Source organism: Papaver somniferum, chromosome 5, assembly GCF_003573695.1.
Source record: "Papaver somniferum cultivar HN1 chromosome 5, ASM357369v1, whole genome shotgun sequence".
In the NCBI taxonomy this organism is placed as follows: Eukaryota; Viridiplantae; Streptophyta; class Magnoliopsida; order Ranunculales; family Papaveraceae; genus Papaver; species Papaver somniferum.
In genome coordinates this window covers 42,417,683-42,442,177 of record NC_039362.1, presented here as the reverse complement: position 1 = coordinate 42,442,177, position 24,495 = coordinate 42,417,683, and the positions used below count along the sequence as shown (strand labels likewise).

At 38.8% G+C, this 24,495-nt stretch overlaps 1 protein-coding gene across 2 annotated transcripts; it reads right to left on the bottom strand.

Moving 5' to 3' along the window:
• Nucleotides 1-17,496: 17,496 nt before the first annotated feature.
• On the bottom strand, nucleotides 17,497-20,022 carry LOC113281465 (protein trichome birefringence-like 2). 2 transcript variants are annotated; one of them, XM_026530207.1, is made up of 5 exons: nucleotides 18,881-20,022; nucleotides 18,600-18,795; nucleotides 18,292-18,506; nucleotides 18,058-18,181; nucleotides 17,497-17,926 (listed from the first exon to the last, which is right to left on the bottom strand). In XM_026530207.1, the coding sequence occupies exons 1-5, from the start codon at nucleotides 19,798-19,800 to the stop codon at nucleotides 17,771-17,773; spliced, it is 1,611 nt and encodes a 536-aa protein (XP_026385992.1). In that variant the 5' UTR covers nucleotides 19,801-20,022; the 3' UTR covers nucleotides 17,497-17,770. The 2 variants fall into 2 exon arrangements, with proteins under 2 accessions (XP_026385992.1, XP_026385991.1); XM_026530206.1 differs by having other exon boundaries at nucleotides 18,023-18,181; nucleotides 18,881-20,021.
• Nucleotides 20,023-24,495: the final 4,473 nt, after the last annotated feature.

Here is a 24,495-nt window from a genome sequence, read left to right as displayed (position 1 = left end):
CACGTTTAAGACCTTACAAGTCCGTGTTTGTAGCGATCTGACTCTATTTACATAGGTGCTATCTCTATTAACGTACCACCAGTCTTCGATGGCTCCAATTACTTATGGTGGAAAATTGTTATGCGAGCTTTTCTTCAATCGCGTGATTTTCAATCATGGGTATATGTGGTTAATGGATATGATGCTCCCGTTGTGGCAGTTGGTGATGTAAACGTTCCCAAGCCTATTGGTGAATACGCCGTTGTTGAGATAACTGCCGACGCTTTGAATGCTATCATACATGCCATTACCCCTAATCTTCAGCATCATGTGACAAACTGCGCTAGATCTAAAGATGCTTGGGATATCTTAGAAACCGTATTTGAAGACAACTCTAGTAAAAAGGATGTTAGGCTTCAAAACCTTAATTCCGATTGGGAGAACCTTCGTATGGAAGATGAAGAAACATTTGATGAGTTTAATCACAAATTGTCTAAAATTGTTAATGGATCTTTTGCATTGGGTAAGACTATTCCTGAAAAGGACATTGTGATGAAAATTCTCAGATCGCTGCCATCTAGATACGAGTCTAAGAAGCATGCTATCATTGAGGGGAATAACCTCGATAATCTTTCCAGAAACACCTTGGTTGGAAAGCTTAATATCTTTGACCATGAGCATACATCCAAAGTCGGTAAGGATGTTGCCTTTAAAGCATAGAAGAACACTAAATTACTGGTCAAAGGTAAGAGTGTTCATGTCTCTGAGGATGATCAGTCTGAGGATGATTTTTCGGATGAAGATCTTAACAAATCAGTTTAGGGATCTTCTGTTGAAGAGAAGTAAACGGTTTTCAAGAGACAAACCTAAGTCATCAGACAAACCTCACGGTCGCGTACCTCCTAAAAACAGGGATGCTGACGAGGCTGATGACGAGGACATGCCTCAGTGCTTTAAGTGTAATGATTTTGGCCATTTTGCTAACGAATGACCAAATCGTAGAAAATACACTGGGAACAAAGGTATAGCTGTAACACTTGATGAAATGTCTGAAACCTATGATTCCGATGAAGATAGGAAATCAAGTGTAGGGCTTCTTTGTGAAAACATCAATTTTGATACTTGTAGCAATACATATATCAACCTAAATGGGTTCTAAGAAGAGGGAAACCCAATCAAGCTGGAAGATTCTTTGAATACGATAACTAGAAACCCTGTCAGTGATGTTTCAGGATCAATTGTATGTCTGTCTGCTTGCACATCTCAAATGCCTGAATACTATCCAAGTTTGACGTGCTCATTTTGTTCGATGAAGGGACACGAACTATCAAGGTGTTACAAATACAAGCACCAAATAAGGCACGCCAGCAAACTTCAATGAAGAGCAGATCGATTAGCAAGGAAGCTGAAACTTGCTCAGAAGACCGCCGAGGTATGTAGGATCTCATCTTCGTCTAAAAAGTTGGTTTCCAAGGATAGAGTAAGATCATTTGAAATGAAAATATGGTCAAATCGTTTTGATAGACAAAGATCATAGGATTCCTCCCATGAGGAAAAAGGTGGACAAATCGTTGTTCATCGCAACACAACTTTATTGTGTTGTTGGGAAAATCTTGTCTCATGTGCCTGTTCGAAAAGAGACAAGATTGAGTGTTGAACCAGGCTTCAGAAGAGTTTTTCCTTCTTTTCTTAGTTTTGTTATTTTTTGTATATGAAATAAAAGAAAGGGTTATTATCGAAAATTCTACTCTTTATAGTATTTTAGAGTTGGGCGTATACGAACCTGTCAATAGATTTCGAACCTTACATTCCTTTTTCCTCTTGACATCCTATATAAGACTGCTTGTTGAGTTAAGTGATTCAATCACACAAATCCAGTTGTTTATAACTGTTCTCAAAGCACTATGTCGTCAGATGGAAAGGATGTCAACATGATTGTTAAGTCTTCAATCAAGGAAAAAGAAAAATCTCATGTCTCTAAGTCCCTGAAAAGAAAAAGAAAGAATACAAGAAAACCCAGGGTTGTTCCTTCTAACTCTCAGAAGTTTTTCGATGTTCTTGATGAGTTAAAGGAAATAAGAAGGGAGATTTATGAAATAAAGACGCTCGTGTCTAAATCTTTGGAAATTCAGAGGACCCTAATTCGACCTCTTCAGCCAAGACAGTTCGTAGGTATTGACACTTATCTCGGTGAACCTTATGTCCCGATGGTTGTCGATAACAAGGAGTTCGGGAATGATAAAGAATTTCTCAAAGGAATTGTTTCCTAGTATATCTTCTTTTTGGATTAGTTGGAAGAATAACTAGTGCTTTCAATAGCGATGATTGTGACTACACATAGCTATTTTTGTTTTCATCTTCTTATGTTATTTTTTAGGTTTATTGGTTTTTAAATTCTAAAAATATTTGGAGGATGATGTTATTGCAATATTGATCATTATGATTTTATGATATTGCAATTTGATTATGGGATATGTATTGTTTGCGTCCATGAACTTGAAGGTCCCATATGCTGCCAAAAGTAAAGTCGTTCATGAATTGGTATTCGTATTAATGAAAGGACGAATGGACTTTTGACAATTACAAAAGTTATGCCTATGCAGTCATGTATTTGATGGAAAATAGGATAAAATCTTTTGTTTGACAAGGATAAAGTCTATTATGTCGTTATGCAAATAGTGATGGAAAATAGAATAGATCCTTGTATGTTATCCACGGTATTGATCTTCATTGATCCATTTTGTTATGTTTTACCGTGAAGGATCCATTGTGTATCTTATGTTGAGCACCTTACATCTCTGTCGATTCATATTGGCCTTGTTGGTTGTTCCATGAGATGCTATATGTTGAGCATTCTTGAACTAAATTAATCATCTTGATTGGTTATTTAGTTATTTGCTCCGAAAGTCTTCTTTTGTCGAGCAAAATCTTTTGACAATTAAATTGATTGCTTCATTGATTAGTTTGGTTGTTTGTATTCCAATAAGATTAATTATAAGTTCTCTTGTAATTAGTCTAGTTGAGTTTTCATATATTCCACAAGTTCTTGTGTTGAGTATATGAACGACTATACTAATCATGTTCTATTGGTTGATGTAGTCGTATATTCCGTAAGGTTTTTCCTTATGTTGAGTATGTGAACGATTAAGTTAGTCGTCTCTGTATGATTACCTTAGTCATAGCTCCGTAAGTTTACTTATGTTGAGCACCTTCAATTAAATTGATCAATTTTATGGTTTGATTTAGTTGTGTATTCCAATTAAATTAATCATGGGTTTTCTTGTGATTAATTTGGTTGAGTTTTGGATATAGAAAGTCATTTCCATGGTTTTTTGGTGTCCAATTTAAAAATCCTTATTTTCTTTCGAAACTAAGGTCGCTCTTGTTGTTCTTCCGGGAATGACATCAAACGGGGGAGAGTTTATTTGAACTTGTGCTTAATGGTAATATCTTGTGGGGTGTGCTGCTGTGGAATTTTATAGGGTGTATCATGTATCTTAAAACTCCTCGATGAATGCATTTAGCTTCGGCTTTATGATTGCATCTAAATTAAGTTGGTATGTATTTTTCTTTTAGTCTATGAAATGTCTCTTGTGGAAATTTCATTATGATCCCGTTCTTGTACCTTTTCCAATTTTATTGACAAAAAGGGGGAGAAATATTGTAGTACACACTACAAATACATATGGTTTTTGGATCATTGTGTAAGGGGGAGTGGTTTCCATGATCGAGATGGAGTATTGACTAAGGGGGAGTGATACATATCACCATAGTATTATTGTTAAAGTCGCGATACAATTGGACTTTGATGTTACATAATAATACTATGACATTGTATAATAATGATCGAGAATTTCAATTTCTCTCATTGTTATAGCTACGGATCTTCAACAACGGTGATGCTAAACTTACAACATTTGGGATCATTGGAGTACTTGGAAGGACGAAGATTTCAGGGAACGTTGAAGATTAGACTATGGAATATGAGCCATTAAAGTTTATGTTTTTTTTATTCCATATGTATTAATAGTTTTGTCACTAAAATTAACAAAGGGGGAGATTGTTAGAGCATAGCTCGGTCGACCTCACATGCGTTGCTATCTCAAGCATGTTTGTCAATGTTAGTGATCAAAACTATAAGTCTTGATTTCTAGCCTACATAGCTAAGTCTCGGACTAGGATAGAAAAATGTAGTTGAGATCAAGGACTTCATGGAGATTCATCATACAACGATGAAGATCAACTCAAGGAACCGTGGAACTTCATCAACAAAAAGGTATGTGGAGACTTGAACTTATCTATCACTCAAAAGTCTATCTTTTCTATCTCCTACTTCTTATGAGACAAAAGTTGTATGTTATATAGACTGGATCATACACATTTGATATTTCGAGCCGAGTATATCTCGCCTATCTATATCTCGAAATCATGTGTTGGTAAAGATTTTCGCTTTGATCAAGTTTATCTTCACCTAGTGACGAAAGTCATGAAAAGTTTAAATTACTTTGAGAATTGCTCTGACGCAAAACGTTCTGTGAATAACGGCTATATAACGTCCTCTGAGAATGTCTCAATGATTGGAATGAGAGTTTAGATTACATAACCATGTATTCCTTAATCCGAAGTTTTCGAACTTTGTTGATTGATAGAAACCGGAGGAATTGGCCTTGCCAAGTCCGCGAACTGACGGAAGTTCTTGTACCGAGAATTTCTGCTGGGATTTTCCAAAAACTCGTTTGCGTGTAAGTCCGCGAACTGGCGAAAGTCTCTTTGCCGAGATTTTCTGCTAAGTTTGGAAAACTCCACCGGTTGTCTTAAGTCCGAGAACTTGTTTGTTAGCTTAAAAGGTTATGATCCAATGATGTGCTCTGAACTGAAACTTAAATTACTAAGGAATGCTTTATGCAAACCGTGGCTATAAAGTTCATGAACCGATTCAATTGAGTCGAATCATCTTTGTTTCAATTGTGTCTTGTGTAGTTACATAAGATCTCATAGTAATTGAACAACTCTTTAACTAGTTCATTTGATTCATTTGAACTAGTTATGGTGAAGAAGAACAAGGTTAATATGAAATGCTCATATGGTTAACCTTTTGGGTTACTATGTTGAACCAACATACACGTACACGTTTGGGCATGGTTTTCACAAACCCAGTAAACGTCTACCCAAGTGTGTGTGACAAGCTAAGTTTTCGATCTAACGGTTGAGAAATATTAGCTTGAATCTAAATCAGGTTTTCATCTAACGGTGAATATGGATTGCTTTGTAACTAAGGCAAAACCCTGATTTGAAGATTATATAAAGGTGACATCTAGCATTGTGCAAAACTAATCCCCACACGTCTGTGTGATACTAGTGCGCTCTCTAGAGTCGATTCTCCTTTAACCTTTGGTTTTCTTCTCTAAAACCAGGTTAACGACTTAAATACTTCATTAGGATTGTGAAGCCAGACCGATACTATTTTTATCGTAGTTGTGTGATCTGATGTTGCATCTTCTATCGTACGAGTACAATCTTTGATTGGCTTGAGATCGTGAGAGTTCTCCGATAGGCAAGATAAAGAAGTCACAAACATCTTCGTCTCACTGTTTGTAATTCCTCGACAAACCGCCTGTGTAGTCAGGAAGGATTGTAGAGAGGTGATTGATTAATCTAGGATGTTCTTCGGGAATATAAGACTGGATTATCAATTGGTTCCTCTTCACCTTGATTTCATATCTTAAGATGGAACAAAACCTAGGGTTTATCTGTGGGAGACAGATTTATCCTTTGATAAACTTTTCTGTGTGAGACAGATTTGTTTATTATCAAGTCTGCGATTTTGGGTTGCAGCAACTCTTGGTTGTGGGTGAGATCAGCTAAGGGAATCAAGTGCGCAGTATCTTGCTGGGATCAGAGGCGTAGGAGTACAGTTGTACCTTGGATCGGTGGGAGACTGATTGGGGTTCAACTATAGTCCACTCCGAAGTTAGATTGGAGTAGGCTAGTGTATGTAGCGGCTTAATACAATGTGTATTCAATCTGGACTAAGTTCCGGGGTTTTTCTGCATTTGCGGTTTCCTCGTTAACAAAACTTCTGGTGTCTGTGTTATTTCTTTTCCGCATTATATTTTATATAATTGAAATAATACAGGTTGTGCGTTCGTGATCATCAATTGGAAATCCAACCTTTGATTGTTGATTGATACTTGGACATTGGTCTTTGGTACCGTCCAAGTTATTCCTTGTATTTGATAAAGACTCGCTATTGATTTTAGCTTGAGTAAAAATCAAATCAAGAGAGAGATATTAACTCATTGAGATACTTTTATCTAGATTGAATCTGACTGTCTAGTTGATTCTCTAGCAAAGTATTTCGGAGTTAGGCCATACAGATTGCTAAGCGAAATATTGGGTGGTGTTGTTAGACCCCCACTTTTTCAAAAACATTCTGGATAACGAAGAGGTAGAAGTGAGGGAGTTATGTCGTTAATCGTGGCTCCCTCTGTCTCTTCAAGAAAAATGTTTCAGCCGCGTCTCTGGGGTTATCTCATGAAAGCTTGATTGTTGTCGGGGATGGACCGTGATGAACAGTCCCTAATCGCACTTCTCTTTGGTTGCTGAAGTTGTTTTCTCTGAGTAGGCTTGGGATCCGTCGCGGCCTCGTAAAGTGTTGCAGGCGCATTCTAGATAGAGAGGTGATGATATTATTATGCTACACCTTTGAAGGGTGGATGACCTTGTCGTGGATATGATTTTTGGTTGGCCGTGTCTTCTGAGCTTTGACAGTGAAGGGATCCCGTGTAGAGCCTCAGTCCCCAAGTGTGGTTTACATGTTTCTATCTTGTATGGTCGGTGAGTTGACCATGATAAAGACATCATCTTGCATCCGTACTGGTGACTCTATTACTTCTTCCACGTGAAACTAAAACATGGAGAAGTATGGATTACCTTTGTAGTGGTTGTTGTTATGGTAAAGCTATGACGAACGAGAAGCAACAGTTCTTGGCAGCAGATGTGATCGGAAGAGACTACATCGTCGTGGGAACCAAAATAGGTTGGATGAAATTGCATGGGTGTCCATAGAAGCAAAGGGATTGGTTGGATGCGTAAGCAAGTAAACTTCCCACGGCCACGAGGTTTGGCGGGATGGATTAAAAAGTGGCCACAACTACGAACCTTGGCTGGATGTGATCACGAACCTTGACAAGGATGAGTGTCGACTTCTGGAGAGAACGTTGAAGCGGAGCGGCTTCTGGAGAGAACGTTGAAGCGGCTCTTGGAGAGAAATGTTGAAGCGGAACAGCTTGTGGAGAGAAACGTTGAAGAGGAGCGGCTTATGGAGGTGAGACGTTGAAGCGTCTCCTGGAGCGGAACGTTGAAGCAGACCGGCTTCTGGAGAGAACATTGAAGCGGAGTGGCTTCTGGAGCGAAAAGTAGAAGCGGCTCCTGGAGCAAAGTTCGAAGCGCCAACGCAACACGGCTGAGAGATTTAAAATATATCTCGGTGCTGCACCTTGGAGAAATAAAAAGTCTCACACACATGCTCCATCATAGATTACATGGTTTTGTGAACAGAGTCCCCAGAAAGCATTAATGCATAACTCCACCAATTGATGTTCGGTCACATTTGGTTTATGACAATATAACGCCCGAATTCTGAATCCCTTGGCTAATCATTCGGATGTTCATTGTTTCGCTCATTTTGAGTTGTGGCCATGTTTGTCTGAGCCTTAGCAAAAACTTCTTGTATTTCCATCAAATCAGCAATGGTAATAAGGGATCGGCTTCCTCTGGCTCCCCCAAGTCTCTCATCCTGATGGTGGAGTAGCAGCGGCTCTGTTGACTGTTGGAGGTGTCACACTTGAAGAAGCGTTGGGGGTGGCGGCAGCGGCTCTGGATTTGGTGACTCGAGGTGTAACGCCTGAAGGAACGTTTTCCGTGTTGCTGGTGTTGACAGGTGGCGTATTAATGCCACTGGAAAAAACTTTAATACCAAGAGTAATCTCAGCGCTAGTGTTTTTCAGGGTTTGTTGCTGATCCGGACTTGAGTTCTACCATCTTGAGATCGGGATTGAAAAAATGAAATTGGAAATTGGTATTGTAACCGAGAGATTAATCTCCCACTGTGGTCGCCAATTGTTTGTGGGTGAAAACCGTTTCTGCTGATTTTGGTAATTTTGGGTGTGTGGATGAGAAACGAATCTAAACCCTAAACAATGCACTGCACGGGAGTAATTTTGATTCGAGAGATCAATCTGTACAATCCTGGCCTAAACCGAGAAATGGTTGTTCCAGGCTTGCTTCGGTCACAAAGTGAAGGAGAAGGGTTGGACTTAGGGAGGGAAGCGAAGAGAGTGTTGAGACCAGAATAGTTGATTCTGAAGGTGTGGTTGTTTATGACTCGTATCTGAAAGTAGAACTGGCTAGCAGAATGGAAAGCTACCAGGTATTTTCTAGATACTGTTTTGTTGCCGACCAAAACTTGTCGTTTGGTGAAAATAGGTGAAGCCTATTTATATAACTCATATTGAAACGTACCCTGGTCTCGTAGGAAGTGGAAACGATTGAGTGGTGGAAGAATACAGTAACGTGTAACCGTCAGACGTTATGCTTCCATGATGAGGGAAGTGAATTCGTGTAACCGTCAGTCATTACGCTTCCATGATGAAGGAAATGAATTGTTTACACCGTTACTTGTCACCACCACTAATTGTCCTACTTCATGACACTTTCTTGTAATGGACGCATTGCACGCCGTACGCTGTAAACCGCCAGACCAATACCCTGATGAATATCCCCCAGTTTGTGACATGTTTGATGTATCGAGTGTTTTCGTGGAAAACGTGTAGAAGGTTTCTATGTGTGGCAAGTCAAAGTCAAGAGACTTTTCCATAGGAAAATAGCATGTGATGTTATTAGGCTTTCCTTGGTCGGCCTCCTAAAACTTGCCACAAGTCCGTCAGTTTGGTGGCGAACTTGAATGGATGAGATTTAATCTCATGAGGAAGGGTAGCCGTTGATCATGGCCACATCTTTGTTGTGTGAAAAAGTGGCGCCATTAGCATAGTGGCGCCTGGCGTAGTCATGGCGTAGCGGGTTGCCTGGAACTTGCCGCAAGTCCGTTAGTTCAGTGGCGAACTTGGATGGTCGAGATTGCATCTCATGAGGAAGAGTGGCCATTGATTATGGCCGCATCTTGTTGTATAGCGAAGTGGCGTCATTGGCATAGTAGCGCCTGGTGAAGCCATGGCATAGCGGCATGCTATTGGCATGCCAGTGGCGTTTGTGGCATGGCGGCATGCCAGTGGAGTTTGTGGCATGGCGGCATGCCAGTGGCGTTTGTGGAATGGCCATGCTTGTGGCGTTGTAGCATGGCCAAAGCTAAGGTTTGGCTCCATGGCAAAAATTAGAGCTTGGCGGCGTGGCCAAGGCTAGGATTTGGCGTCGTGGTAAGAATTAGGGCTTGGCGGCGTGGCCAAGGCTAGGATTTGGCGTCGTGGTAAGAATTAGGGCTTGGCGGTGTGTCCAAGGCTTGGTTTTGGCGTCGTGGTAAGAATTAGGGCTTGGCGGCGTGGCCAAGGCTAGGTTTTGGCGTCGTGGTAAGAATTAGGGCTTGTCGGCGTGGCCAAGGCTAGGTTTCGGCGTCGTGGTAAGAATTACGACTTGGAGGCGTGTCCAAGGATAGGTTTTGGCGTCGTGGTAAGAATTAGGGCTTGGCGGCGTGGCCAAGGCTAGATTTTGGCGCCGCGGTAAGAATTAGGGTTGGTGGGGTGGCCAATACTAGGATTTGGCGCCGTGATAATAATTAGGGCTTGGCGGCGTGGCCAAGGCTTGGATTTGGCGTCGTGGTAAGAATTAGGGCTTGGCGGCGTGGTCAAGGCTAGGATTTGGCGTCGTGGCCAATGTTAGGGCTTGGCGGCGTGGCCAAGGCTAGGATTTGGCGTTGTGACCTAAATTAGGGCTTGGCGGCGTGGCCAAGGCTAGGATTTGGCGTCGTGGCCAAAATTAGGGCTTGGCAGCGTGGCCAAGGCTAGGATTTGGTGCCTTGGCCTAAATTAGGGCTTGGCGGCATGGCCAAGGCTAGGATTTGGCGTCGTGGCCAAAGTTAGGGATTGGCGGCGTGGCCAAGGCTAGGATTTGGCGTCGTGGCCAAAATTAGGGCTTGGCGACGTGGCCAAAGCTAGGATTTGGCGTTGTGGCCAAAGTTAGGGCTTGGCGGCGTGGCCAAGGCTAGGATTTGACGTCGTGGCCAAAATTAGGGTTTGGCGGCGTGACCAAGGCTAGGATTTGGCACCGTGGACAAAGTTATGGCTTGGCGGCTTGGCCAAGGCTAAATTGGCTCGTGGCATGTTACTGCGGAAGAGTGGCGTGTTGGCATGCCGATTAATATGTTGTTGTGGTAAGGCGCGTTTGGGTTGCCAGTATGGTGTCGCGGCAGGGTGTGTTTGGCCTTTAAATGTATGGTGGCAAGTTCAGAGTGACTTGATTGGCCAAGGAAAGGGGGCCGGCCAAACATAAGGCGCCGCTACACTTATGGTGAAAGTGTGGCGGCTTTAGAGCGACCTGATTGGTCGATTAAAAGAGGGCCGACCAAGCGTAGGCGTGGCTACACTTCTGGTGAGAGTGTGTCGGATTTAGAGCGATCTGATTGGTCGATGGGAAGTGGGGCCGGCAAGTATGGGCCCAGCCACAACTTATGTGCGCGTGTCTAATTTGAGGCGACATGATTGGTCGAGAGAAATATGGTCGGTTTAGGAAGGGGTGTGGACAATGGAAAGTGGTGCCAGTTGGCCTATGGCATGGCCATGCCTCCCTTTGCTGCTGCGGCTCCCTGTTTTCTGATTCTGAGCAAGGTTTTGCACCTGCTAATCCATGGCGGATTAATTACCTAGTTTATCTAGGTTTAATTTCGACGAGCAAGGTCTGATATACTGCGCAAGGTGCAAAACCCTAAATTCTGCAAATTAGTCAGGGCAATTGATTGAATTCCATGTGTTGACACGGAGTTCTTTTAAGTTCATTGCCAGAGAGCATCATACTTTTTCTGATTGAATACCTTGTGTAAAGACCTTATCCTTAATATTTGGAAATTCATGCTACTCTGCTACGAGTGAACACAAATTTCATGCCATATCAACATTAAGGGTTCAGCCAGAGAACATAGCATAGAAGGCATTCAAAGGAACTTATATTAAGTGAATATAGGCGAGGCACCGAAATTTACAGAACATCTGGGATGGTTGCTACATTTGCCAGTCTGGATAAATTTCATGTAAGTATATTGAACGGCTCAACAAATATGTCGGTGGAGAGGTTAGCACTCACGGCACCGTTTCCTTACAGAGTGACGTCACATCAGATGCAAGGTTTTACGATTTCAACCCTAACCTAAAGACCACCATGAACAACCTCGTATAGAAGCCTACCTCTGATTTGATTCACACATTTTTGTCACTTCTAATCACTTAAATCTCAAAACCCAAGTTTTTTTTCACTTCTTCTTCTTCTTCCTCTCGAAAATCCCAATTCTTTCACATAAATTTGATTTCTTTACTAATTTACCACTAATAATTTAATTTTTAATCAATCCTTAAAATTCCTAATGAATCAAATCTAATCATAATCATTAACACTAATTATGTAAGGGTAGTTATGCTATTATCAAAAAGAATGGATAAGGGGTGATGTTGTTTTTTTATTTAGTGACCCTATTTTGACATCATTTAGTATGCCTCAAAAAACTCAGTATGCCTCAAAACAGGTTTCTAAATCAACGGACGGAACTTCATCTTAATTAAAGGTCCCCTAGACGATAATAATTAGCCCATTCTACTTGCTCCATATAAATTGGTGGTTCCTTGGGGCTTGTGTTGATGGCCTGGGTGATTGCGACATTTACAACCATCATCATATACATGAAAATGATCAAAATTGACCCCTCCATAAAGAACACCAATTTTGGGCATGCCTAAAACTTTCAAGGCATACAAAGGACTAGTCCTAACTTGGGTGACCTTATAAGGGGTACCCTATGGGGTGGTTCAATTACCTATATGCCCTTAAAATCTCTAAATTACTACTAATCTATCCCTATCCCTAATACAAAAACCTATAATCAATAAACCAAAATCAGTTTCATATCCCTAACCCATTATTCTTCCTCCTCCACAACAGCCGAACCCTTCTTCTTTCTTTTTTTTCATCGTATCATCGCGGAAATTTAATCGTCGATTCGTGAAAATTTAGTCGACGATTAAACTCATCTATATAATGGTTCGCCGTAAGCCAATATCTCGTTCTAATCGAGCGATTGAACAACCCATTGAAGAAGAAGAAGATTTCGAGAGTGAAGAAGAAACTCAAAATCAACCACAAAATCAACCGGAAGAAGAGATTGAAGAAGAACCAACTCCACAAATGAGAATAAGAAGGTTAGTTTTACAAACCCATCTCGTATTTGATGTTTTTGATTGGTTTGATTGATTTAATTCGTCAAAATCATGTTTCTGCGGAGGTTACAGGGTATGGTTCGGCGCAAAACAAATCTTAGATGTGCGCCGAGCTGTTCTTGAAACTGAACCCTGAAAGTGCATTTGAACGGCTCGGCGTATATCTGAAATCCGTTTTGAGCCGAACTTGGTGACACATAGACTTATATTTAGGATCGGCTTATTCGATGGTGTTAGTTTTGTGCCGAATATGTTTTGTGAATTTCAGAAATTTTGCATGTGCGTAGGATCGGCTTGTATGGTAGTATTAGTTTTGTGCCGAATAATTGTTGTTTGAATTTCAGAATTTTTGCATGTGTATAGGATCGGATCATATGGTAGTACTAGTTTTGTGCAGAATAAATGTTTGAATTCATAAGTCTAGATTCGGCTTATTCGATAGTATTAGGGTTGCGCCGAATATCATTGTTAAAATTTCATAAATTTTACTAGTGTGTAGGATCGGCTTATTTATATGATATCATGTTGCGCCGAATACATGTTTGAGTTCATAATCATAGATTCGGCTTATTCGACGGTATCGGTTGTGAGCCGAATATATAGGATCGGCTAATAATTTTGCATGTGCGTAGGATCGGCTTGTATGGTAGTATTAGTTTTGTTCCGAATAATCGTTGTTTGAATTTCAGAATTTTTTCATGTGCTTAGGATCGGCTTGTATGGTTGTATTAGTTTTGCGCCGAATAAAGGTTTTGATTCATAAGTCTAGATTCGGCTTATTCGATAGTATTAGTGTTGCGCACCGAATATTATTGTTAAAATTTCATAAATTTTACAAGTGTGTAGGATCGGCTTATTTATATTATATCATGTTGCGCCGAATACATGTTTGAGTTCATAATCATAGATTCGGCTTATTCGACGGTATCGGTTGTGAGCCGAATATATGGGATCGGCTTATAACTGTTTTGTGGTATGAGCCGATCCACTCTCTGTGTAAGCTAATAAAAATTTCAAGACATGATTCAGCTCATATGTGTTATTTCGGGTAAGCCGAGCCTTCTTATTTTCTTACAAGTTTTTGGCTTTCCAAATCTCTTTGTTGTTCGAATTAGTCTTATAACTTTCATACTTGTGTCAGGACCAATGCAGCTACAAAGAGGAAGAAGATGGAGGTAACACCTTCTACTTCTAAAACTCCCGATCCTAGACGAGGAGGTAAGAAAAAATTGGGAGCGGGAGGTAGAGGAGGAACTTTAGAAGAAGTAAGAATTGAAAGACAAGTAATAATTGAAAGACAAGAAGAAGGAATAGCTGAAGATGAAGAAGTTTATGATAATCAAGAAGTTCATCAAGAAACACAACCCCAAGGAAAACCCAAGAAAGACAAGAAAGGTAAGAAGGTGGAAGAACCCGAGAAAGAGAAGAACGATGATGATCGACGGATCACTGGTTTACACATTCCTGATGAAGATGACGTAATTACACCTCGATCAGATGGTTTGCCTCATGGTCTTCCGGAAGATGGAGGAAATGTGTTGATTGGTTATGCCGATTCTTGGGCGAAGAGAATTTATGAGACTCCTGATCACAACCGTGCAGTCCGAGTATTGAGACACCAGAGGGCAGCGGAACGGAGTCTTGATGAAGAGGTTCCTGAGGTGATTGCTTACGTACAAGCCAGTGCTTTATGGCCTGCTATCAATTATGGACATAAGGAATATGATAGTGTGTCGGCCTCTGCATTTACCGAGCGCTTTTGTCCAGAAACTTACACATTTCAATTATCTTTTGGAGAGATGTCAATCACTCCTGATGAGGCTAGTAAGATTACAGGTCTTAAAGCAAGGGGTGTAAGTGTGGATGCTGGTTTTTATGACATGAGTTGGGATGAGCTATACAATTTGTACCTGGAATGCCTTGGTTGGGGTTCAATGAAAACTGAGTTGGAGTTTTGTCGATCAGTTAAAGATGTCGATACCGTTTTCATACCAGGTGGCAGAAATAAGAAGTATAAGAAGATCAAGTTGACTAACTTGAAAAGGGAGTTTGAGAACACAAAGGAAAGAGTCACACAAGGTTTGTTGATAATGGATCCCGTCAAAGTGAAGCAAACCGGAACTGCCTACTTGCTTTATACTCTTGGTAGAGACATCTTTCCCGACACTACCGGAAACAAGGTAAATGCTAATTATCTCCAATTGGTAAAGAATCTTGAAACTTGTAACAAGTTTGCTTGTGGAACGGCTACGCTCGCTTACCTGCTGGACCAACTTCCCACCGCGTCTAGGTTGACAAGTACAAACATCGGAGGGAACTTCACTTTGCTCCAGGTAACTTTTGGGAGTTCAGAGTATGGCTCGGCTTATAACCATAAAACCTTTTAAGCCGAAGTTTTTTCTTACTTGGTTCGGCTTATAATACTTGATCCATATAAGCCGAACAGTTCTCTGAGTTTGCAAACTTTAGTCTTACTTTGATGTTTCCAAGTAAAACTTGTTTCTATCAATTCAATTCCTTTGATTTTTTAATGTGGTTCTTTCGATGCAGGTGTGGATATATGACCATTTCCCAATTTTTGAACTTGGCCAAAGTATTTGAGAAAGATGTCGATTATGTTGATACTGAGCCAACTGCAGCACGGTATGCGTACGAGGAATCCAAGAAAATGAACAAAAAGAAGTTGGTGGCAAGTTTGAGAGAGACGTTAGACTGTCTTGGTTTTGATGATGTCATTTTTCAACCATATGAGAATGAAGATGAAGAAGATGAAGTTGTTGAAGATGAGGATATGCCGGTAGGTATGTATCATGGGCCATTGTGGTATCCCGGTGGTTATGTTATATACGATCCTAGGCGAGTACTCCGTCAATTAGGATGTGTCCAAAAGGTTCCTTTGTTTGACGAGAAATTCAGGTTGTTACCAAAGAGTGGTAAGGGAACTAAAAGCACCACTTCATCTTGGGAACCAAAGTATGATCCTGATCCCACCGTTGAGTTTTGGAATAATTTAGACAATCACACATTAGATGCGTCCAAGTTAACACCTTTACTTGATGATCCATGTGAAGAGGATCCGGGCTATATGGATTGGTATAACCAAATTTCTCATCCCTTCATTATCAATAAGAAAAGGCAAAAGATATCTGATAAGGGGAAGGCGAGGCCAATCAAGATCACCAACAAGTCTACTTCCGAAGATGTAGTCAAGGCTTTCAAGGTTATGGTAAGAATGACTTCACTTTATACCGTTTTCATATATTAGTTATGGTAAAAAATGTCTTCAACCTCATGGTTATAAGTTGTTCTCAAATGAAAAATAGGTTGCCGCGGGTAGGGAGATGTTGAAGAAAATGAAGGCCAAACTTGGTTGCAAAACAACAATGACCGTGGAAGAACAAAAATACCTCATCGACAAGTGGGATGAAATCATCAACAAAGGACAAGGACCCGAGGAACCTGAACAAAGGCCTACCACTAAGAGGTCTCGACAAGTTGGTGAAGGTACAAGCCAAGTTGGTGCTACCGTCCAACCCGGTAATGATGCGTCGGAAGATGAAGACCAAGGTGGAAGAAGAGGTGGTCGTGGAACTAAGAAGAGGGGTCGTGGTTAAATTCCCTTTTATGTACACTTTTATGGTACACTTTTTCTTAAGTTTTAAGTACACTTTTATGGTGTTGCAAACACCTTTGCTATAAGGTGCTGAACTTTGTTTTTAATGGTGCTGGGATTGGGTTATGGACACCGTCAATTTCATGTTTTAATGAATAGCTTAACAGTTATGTGCCGAATTTACAGAGTTCGGCTTATCCTCTAATGTTAGTTACACGCCGAATCATTTGTCCTTCAGGTTCGGCGCATTCGATAATCACATTATGTGTCGAACTATGAACATTTACAGGTTTCGGCTTATACGATATCCTCAATATGTGCTGAATCGCGAACAATATTTTAACCCAAAAATTAACAAGTTCATGTTCGGCTCAGACGATAATCATATTATGTGCCGAACCTTGAACATAAGAGGTTTCGGCTGATACGATATTCTCCATATGTGCCGAACCAGTAACAATATTTCAACCCAGAAATTAAAAAATTATGTTCGGCACATACGAATTTGGATATGTAAGCCGAATTAGTAATGATTCTATTCCGGGCTATTCAGGATGTTGTTCGGCTTACTATGAAACTTTCATATAAGCCGAACTAGTGCCTAGCAAAAGGGTGGGAATTGGAAATTATAGGTTCGGCGCATGCAGTAAACAGATTCAGTAAGCCGAACCGTTCATCAATTGGTAGATTCGGCTCATAGATGTGAGCCGAACCTCAACCTGTTTCGCCGAACCATGATTCATAATCTAAGAAATCAGCCATTTGGGAATCATTGGTGTAGTTGATGTGTATTTTCCTAGGTTTTTTAGATGATATATGACCCTCCTCATCCTCCATTGAATCAAGAATTATAATTTTCTCACTTTCTCCTTCTCTTTCTCTCCTTCTTAACCAAACCAAAACTTTGATTTTTTTTTCCTCATATTTTTCATCTAAACAACTCTTATAATTCTGAAAATTATCTTAATCTCTAAACAAAATATTTAATCACTAATCAAGATTATTAACACTAATACGTAAAGGGCAGATTTGCTATTAAAAAAAATTTGGGTTAAGGGGTTATCTGATTTTGCTATTCAACAACCTTTTTTGTCTTCATTCAGTATGCCTTGAAAGATTTTGGTATGCCCAATATCATGGTTCTCCATAAAACACCTTAACGTATGTCTTTTTGAGACAAATTGCGCGTGGGTGCGAAAGCGATTTAATGAAGACACAGCCAAGAGTCTACTTAAGTAACTCCCTCCAATTATTAAGGGCATAAGCACAAACGATAATGATAATGGAATGAGCTGCCCATGAGCTAAAGTGTCAGAACGGTCAATGGAGATGGTTTTTATCAGCAAAAAATTTGTTTGTTTTTTCCCGTATAATTTGACAACTCAGACTCGGAGACATGTGCAGCTTCTCCGTCGGACACATGTTGGCAGTGAAACGGGAATAATGATCTTTTCTGAAAGTGGCAACTTATTTCGCAACTCTCTAATTGAAGCTCTCTTTCTATTTCCCTATACGCTATATTTCCAAGGAATAATGACAACAATCGATTTCTTACAGTGAGGGGTCAAAAGACCCTTTACCAGCCTTCAACAGACTAACATACAACAATTCATTCCAGGTATCAGGTACACCTGGTAAGCACCAATGACTACAATCCTGATGATGCATAGCTGCCTTTCTCTCCTGAGCAGTGTAGTTTTTGCCATATATCGATGGATGAGCATCCGCTCGATAAAATGTTAGTTTACCAACATCGATATATAAAACGGGAGTCTTCATCCGCCGAAGAGCGTCTTCTATAATTTTCACATGTGATGGTGCAGGGTTTTTGTATTTTTCGATCGTTGGTATTGGCTTTGTATTTAAGTTGCATTGTCCACCTGTGTTCCATCTCCCTCCTCTGCATATCAAACCAAGTAGGCCGGCTTAGTTAATATGATTCATTTAGGACAGGAAGAAGAGAAGAATAAAATGGCAAGCAAAATATAAAACTAACACAAAATGGGAAAGCGAAAATCCTCTGAAAACAACTTGGGTTTTGGTAGAATCAATGTTGTTGTCAATCCATCTCCTCCAAGTAGTAAAAGCTTTCTTGTATGCCACATCCAAACCCATTTTGGGGTATAAGTAATTGCCTTCTTGATAGTAGTTGATTCTGCGATTCAAAACTAGTATTTTTATGCATTTTCGGAGAAAAGGTGCACATTTATAAAGAGATAAAAGAGTGTTTGAGATTTCTATATTAATTCTTTTCGTGGCACTTACCCATTGTTAGTTTTCTCGGTGTTCCACCAATGCCATGAATCAAAAATTACAATGTCAGCATCTTGATACACGTTTGCCGCTGTCCCGTCAATCTGGTCCAATCTCATGGTCTCTACCTCTGGTACCAATGGTCTTAACCTCATTCTACGCGTCTTAGAATTTGTTTCATTGACGAGGAACGGCGACCACACAAACACTACAGAACAGTTGTAGTCCTGAAATCCAAACCAGATTGTATATGCATTTTCATCAGCAATCAATAGCGAGAAGTTGAAGTGGAAAACTTAAGTGATTAATAGAAAACTTGCCTTGAATATTAAAGACATATCTCCCCTTGTCTTGTAATCTGAATACATAGAAGGCCTAACAATTCTGCTTTTGTCCGAAATTACGCTCCAAAAGATGCATATCATAGACATGTACATATTCCTGTTCAAAGAATCCCCTGAAAACACCAATTTCTTTCCTCTCAATCTCTCAAGGAAATCGGTCGCATTTAGGGAGCTGCAAAAATAAACGACTGATTCAAAAAGCGCAAAACAACAAGTAATTTGGTTGTCCAAGTTGACTTGAAGGAGGGAAGGATTACCTGGGAATGTTATTACTGCACCCTGCATTTCTTGGGTGAGATTTCCACTGCCATTGCCAGTTTAGGTACTCATTATCAGGTTTCCCGTTACTGTGACAATCGAAAGGTTGTTTTTCGAGGTACGGACAAGAACCCGGAGGATAATGTATGATTGGATCATTGACCCGAACCCATTCACCATCGGAAATATCACAATTATCACGATCACCATTTCCTTGTTTCTTCTCATTTGATTTATTACTACTTCCAGTAGAAACATTCCCTGGGGTTAGCGTCGTAATAGATTTTTCTTCTGGAACCACCGGTCCTCCAACTTTAGGAGTATCAATAGCAATAGTACTTGAATTCTTAAAACGGTTTGTTTCCGTGTAATTCGTCTCCGTTTGGCTGTTATCGGTGTAATTTTTTATTAGCTCTGGAGAAGGAGAAGTCAGAGACGGAGACTGGGGTGGATATGACGGAGATGGAGAAGGAGACGAGGATATAGAATCAGGGGAAGATGGAGATGGAGAACGAGACGAGGGTATAGAATAAGGGGACGGAGACGGAGACGATGATGTAGAATAAGGGGAAGATGGAGACGGAGATGGAGTTACAGAATAAGGAGAAGATATAGACGGAGGCGGAGAGAAAGAAGGTGGAGGAGATACAGTAGTATTACTAGTACTATTATTTGTCAAATTACTGGAAGAGGATAACCAATTGGGAAAAGAAAATTTGATATAGTATTTATCAAGATTTGTTTGAAGCAGTGGATTCATCAGCGACGGAGAAATTGATGGGAACAAGAAACAAATAACTGTAAGAATAAGCACTGAAGCTCCAATGACGAAACCAAAACCAAGAAGTATTGATCTTCCTTTTCTCTTCATCCCTATTGAGTAACTTAATAACGTCTCCCAAATTCTAAGCTTCCTCATGATTTTCTTCTCGTCAGAAACCAATAATTATCGATGTTATTCGAGAAAATCGAAAGAGAATTTGTTCTCGATAATCTTGATTACTCTTTTGATGTAATGCATTTATATTTGAATAATCCCTCCTTACGCCGAAGATGATTTACCGCTTGTAATTGCAGTACTTGGGCTATTTGGCCAGAGAAAAGTTGGGAGCAATAACGTGTAAATCTAGCTAGTTCAAAACCAATGAATGTGAGAGTATTATCCACGTCATTGATCACAAATTTAGCTGAAAGTTTATTTATCAAGTTCGATTCTTTTTGTCGTTGCTAAATTAGTATAATACTGATCATTCTCAGAAGATTCTAAGAAAGAGTCATCCACCAATTTTCTTGTATGCACTCATCAATGCGATCCATATGACACATGCATGAGGGACGGACCCAAAAAGTCTTAATTCATTTTCCAGTCCGGGCTAATAGCCTTGGTCGAACAAACATTTCATTTTTTTAGGCTTATGAGCTATGACGGCTACCTGGGCTAAAGCCCGGGTTAGCCCAGCTGTAGGTCTGTCAGTGACATGCGTTGACATTAGATACTTATTATTTTCGTTTACCATTGTTACCAAATTTTTGTCGGTGTTATCAAATCTATAGTATAACTTTGATAATTTACTGTTCTAAAATATATACTGTATATACAACAACAAAAAAAACATATATCAATTTTGGTTTCAATCAGTTAACTAATAACCTTGTTAAATTTATAAAGAGACGATAGGGAGTACTTTAAAGGTTTGGTTTGGAAAGAACACGTCATATCCGTAGCTAGCTAATCGGATAACTAGTATCTATAAATTCTTTCATATATGCAATAATTCTGCTTCGAAAAAAATATATTATATATACAATAATTGTCTTAGTAGAAAATTGAACTATTTAACAGAAAAAAATTTAATTCTAAAAATGTTTTTTCTAATTCTCAAAGTTGAAACATTAAATTTTGTTTTTATCTAAATTACTACTTTTGCTCTTATGGAACAAATACTTCATATGCTCACACTTCTTAAGGAAACAATGAGAAATGATAATTTTAATATATTTATTCTGATTATTCGTGTATCATATTGTAACAAATATAAACATGGTTATCAAATTAGAAAAGAAATAAGAGAAGTCTCTTTCACGTTGAAAGCTTTTGTATCATCTTTGATTTGTTTATTCAATCAAAATAGAAAACAGAATAAAATGAATAGAGTCTTCTATTGTGTCATACTGTCATACTTTTTGGATCAAGGATTACGAAAAAAATGTAAATCTAGGTTTGCAGGTCATTTCCAACATTAGATCATTTGACGAAAATAAATTTCCCTGCTACTGATAACATGTGATAACAAAACCTCAAAATGAATTGTACTTATCTTATTTTTCCACTTCTCGACCAAATATAATAAACAGCTTTCAAAGGAATTATTTTCAGCTATTGATCATTTGAACTTCAACATAACATTTCTTAGCGGAATATTTTTCCATTTCCCTAGACTCCACAATTGTACTCCCACCAATTTCAGAAATTTCAAAACCCATAATCATAAATCTATATGCAGTAATATGCTCAAGATACCCTATGAAGACACAATCAACAGTTTTGGGTCCTATCTTGGTTCTCTTAGGAAGAGGAATGTCAATCTTAGTAAAACACCCCCATACTTTGAAGTATGCATAAGAGGATTGTCTAACTTTCCAATTCATATGGAGTTTTATCTCATCCTTTAAAGGTAACTATATTCAGGATATAGCAAGCTGAGAGGACGGTCACCCCACCCCCCTCCCCCCACAAGTTCGTAGGTGATTATAAACTAATCAAAATGACGTTCATCATCCCCTTAAGGGTGTAGTTCTTATATTTAGCTAAACCATTAGACTGTAGTGAGTAAGGAGATGTTACTCGTGTGTTATGCCGCGTTCTATGCAAAATTTTCCTGTAGGAATTTCGTACTCACCACAACGGTCAGATATAACAGTTTTAATGGAAGCATGCATTTGGTTTTCAACTTCTATTTTATATATATCAAAGTCTTCTAAGGCATCATCCTTACCCCTAAGCAAGTATATATGATAGTACCTCGTACAATCATCTATAAAAGTGACAAACTATTTTTTACCACCACTAGTTTGAACTGACTTCATTTCACGTGTGAACTAATTAATTCTAAGGTTTAGAATTTCTCTGAACATTTTTGCTAAGAGGTATTCTAGCATACTTCTACGTAGATCTCATATTTACGTTCATTATTCACACTAAATTTGGGTGCGCAGCCTACGCTAGCCAATTTATGCAATGATTTATAATTTACGTGTCCAAGTCTACCAAGGCAGACATGTAATGACATACAAATGTAAGAAGAAGAATCAATATTTTTTTCATTTCATTAGAATTTAAATTAAGTCTATAGATACCCTCAGTCTTATAACCCTTACCAACATAATTCTTACTCTTAGTAACAACAAGTTTGCCATATTCAATTACAATTTTGAAACCCTTATCATCTAAAAAACAACAACAGGCAAGATTTTTGCAGATATCTGGAACATGAAGAAATTCATTCAATATGAGAGTCTTGTTAGAAGTGAGCCTCATCCCAACTTTTCCTTTTCTTGCAACCTATGTTGCAAATGAGTTATCCATGTAGAGTTTCTCGTCATCCCATACCCTCTGATAAAAGGTGAACATATCTCTTTCCACAGATATGCCTGATAGATCCAGAGTCTACCCACCACTCTCTCATATTGGTTGCCAAATTTACTTCACATACCGTGCCAGAAAACTCTTTCTTGTAATTAGCATTATTTTTCTTCTTATTAAGGTCGTTACGTTGTCTACAACGAAATTTCATATGACCAGAATTTCCACACAAAAAATAGTTATCTTTAGTTTTAGTTATGCTAGATGTAGGTTTCTGAAGTATACCTTTTTTATGAGGACCATGTTTAGGTTTGTTTTTGTCTTTCTTACCGTTTTCAGCATTAGAAGAATTGTGTTCAATTACATGAGCTTTGCTAGTCATATGCCTTGCAGATTACACATCCTTGTCCTTGAAGCACACTGAATTCTTTCACTTGAATCTTCTTACCCAAATCAACCATACTGATTTCACCAGTTTCAACTCTCAATGTTTGATTGTATTCTAACAAGGAAGATACTAATTTCTCAATCACGGAAGACACTTGGAAAGTTTCATCAATCACCAAACCTCCAACAAGAATTTCATTGATAATGCGTTGAAGTTCAAGGAATTGATTAACCAAAGATTTTTTGCTCGGTGTTTTATATTCCAAGAACCTAACCACCAAAAATTTCTTACTTCCAGTAGTGTCATCTTGGTACTTTTCCTCTAATGCATCCCATAAATCAAATGCATTGAAGTTCTCTTTTGTATTTTAAAAATCATACAAAGAATCCTCTAAACGGTTCATAATACGGTTCTTAGCCATATAATTTCAAGGATTTAGTAAATTAATTTCAAATTAGATTCTTTTCAAATTTTAGAAAACATCAAAGTGATGGTAGACATGTTTTCTTGCACTGTTATGGTTTTTCAGTGTGACTCGAGAGTAGAATTTCAAAAATTGGAACAACACATTACTCTTTTTGGGATTGAACACATATATGTGTCCTCACACATGAACAAAACGGTGTTATTGAGAGGAAACGTCAAGATGTAGTTGATACACGAGCTTACATTAATAGCTCGTGCTAATATTCCTACTCAGTTTTGGGTGCTTTCGAAGATGTTGTATATCTAATAAACAGATTACCTACTTCTATGTTATGCAATATCTTTGACATTGTTAGAGTAAGATTTAACGATGCCAAAAATACTAAAAGGAATCATCTGAAAATATATCGTCGGTGAAGGAAAAATGTTGCTTATCATCATAGAAAATAAAACATAAAAATATTATATCTTAGAATTAAAGATGAAGGTAGTATTTATTAATTTATCATATGAAATAATGTAATATTTCATCATTTTAGTATTTAATAGTTTTGGAGCTATTGATTTAATGAAGTTTCACAATAAACAATCGTCGTCTCTAGATTTATTATATATTTTTTTTGTCAATCAACAATTTCAATTTATTCATATCAAAATCGTGATTACATGATCGCTTACAAGAATAACAAAAACATCAAAATACAAGTTAATCAAAACCCTTATATAAATAAAGATATTTACAAGTAAATCGCCAAGAAAAAGAGCCATAAATCGCAACGATATTCCATTTTTGTACATGTAATAAGGAAAATGATGGTATAATCCGGAATCGATTCCAACTATTTAATCTGATTTTCTCCGTCTTCAATAAGATATGCTCCTAAAAGAAAAGAGTAATTTTCCCATAATCTTGTAGATCCAAACATACTTGGATGCCCTAAATCCCTTTGATTGAATATGGATTCAAAGCAATACCGTGTTGAAACATCGATGTTTTTGAATCGAGAATAGCAAGCCACAAAATAGTGATTAAGGTTTGGATAAATCGCTCTCAAAGCGAAGAGAAAATCGCCCCAAATTGTAAAGAAAATTCGCTCCAAATAGCGAAGAAATGTTTTGAAAGACATAAAAACTAATAGAAAAATTAGTTTTATTCAAAATCTACCTACTAAAACTAAATGAAATTTGGCTCAGATATGGTCCAAAAAGGACCAAAT

What these genes read in the sequence shown, in the direction of transcription:
- LOC113281465 (XM_026530206.1), bottom strand. Translation starts at nt 19,800, where the DNA reads ATGAGGAAGCTTAGAATTTGGGAGACGTTATTAAGTTACTCAATAGGG. An exon ending in ATATGTCTTTAATATTCAAG is followed by an intron (nt 18,507 to 18,599) that starts GCAAGTTTTCTA and finishes TTTGGATTTCAG; the next exon opens with GACTACAACTGTTCTGTAGT. An exon ending in ACCGAGAAAACTAACAATGG is followed by an intron (nt 18,182 to 18,291) that starts GTAAGTGCCACG and finishes TTTGAATCGCAG; the next exon opens with AATCAACTACTATCAAGAAG.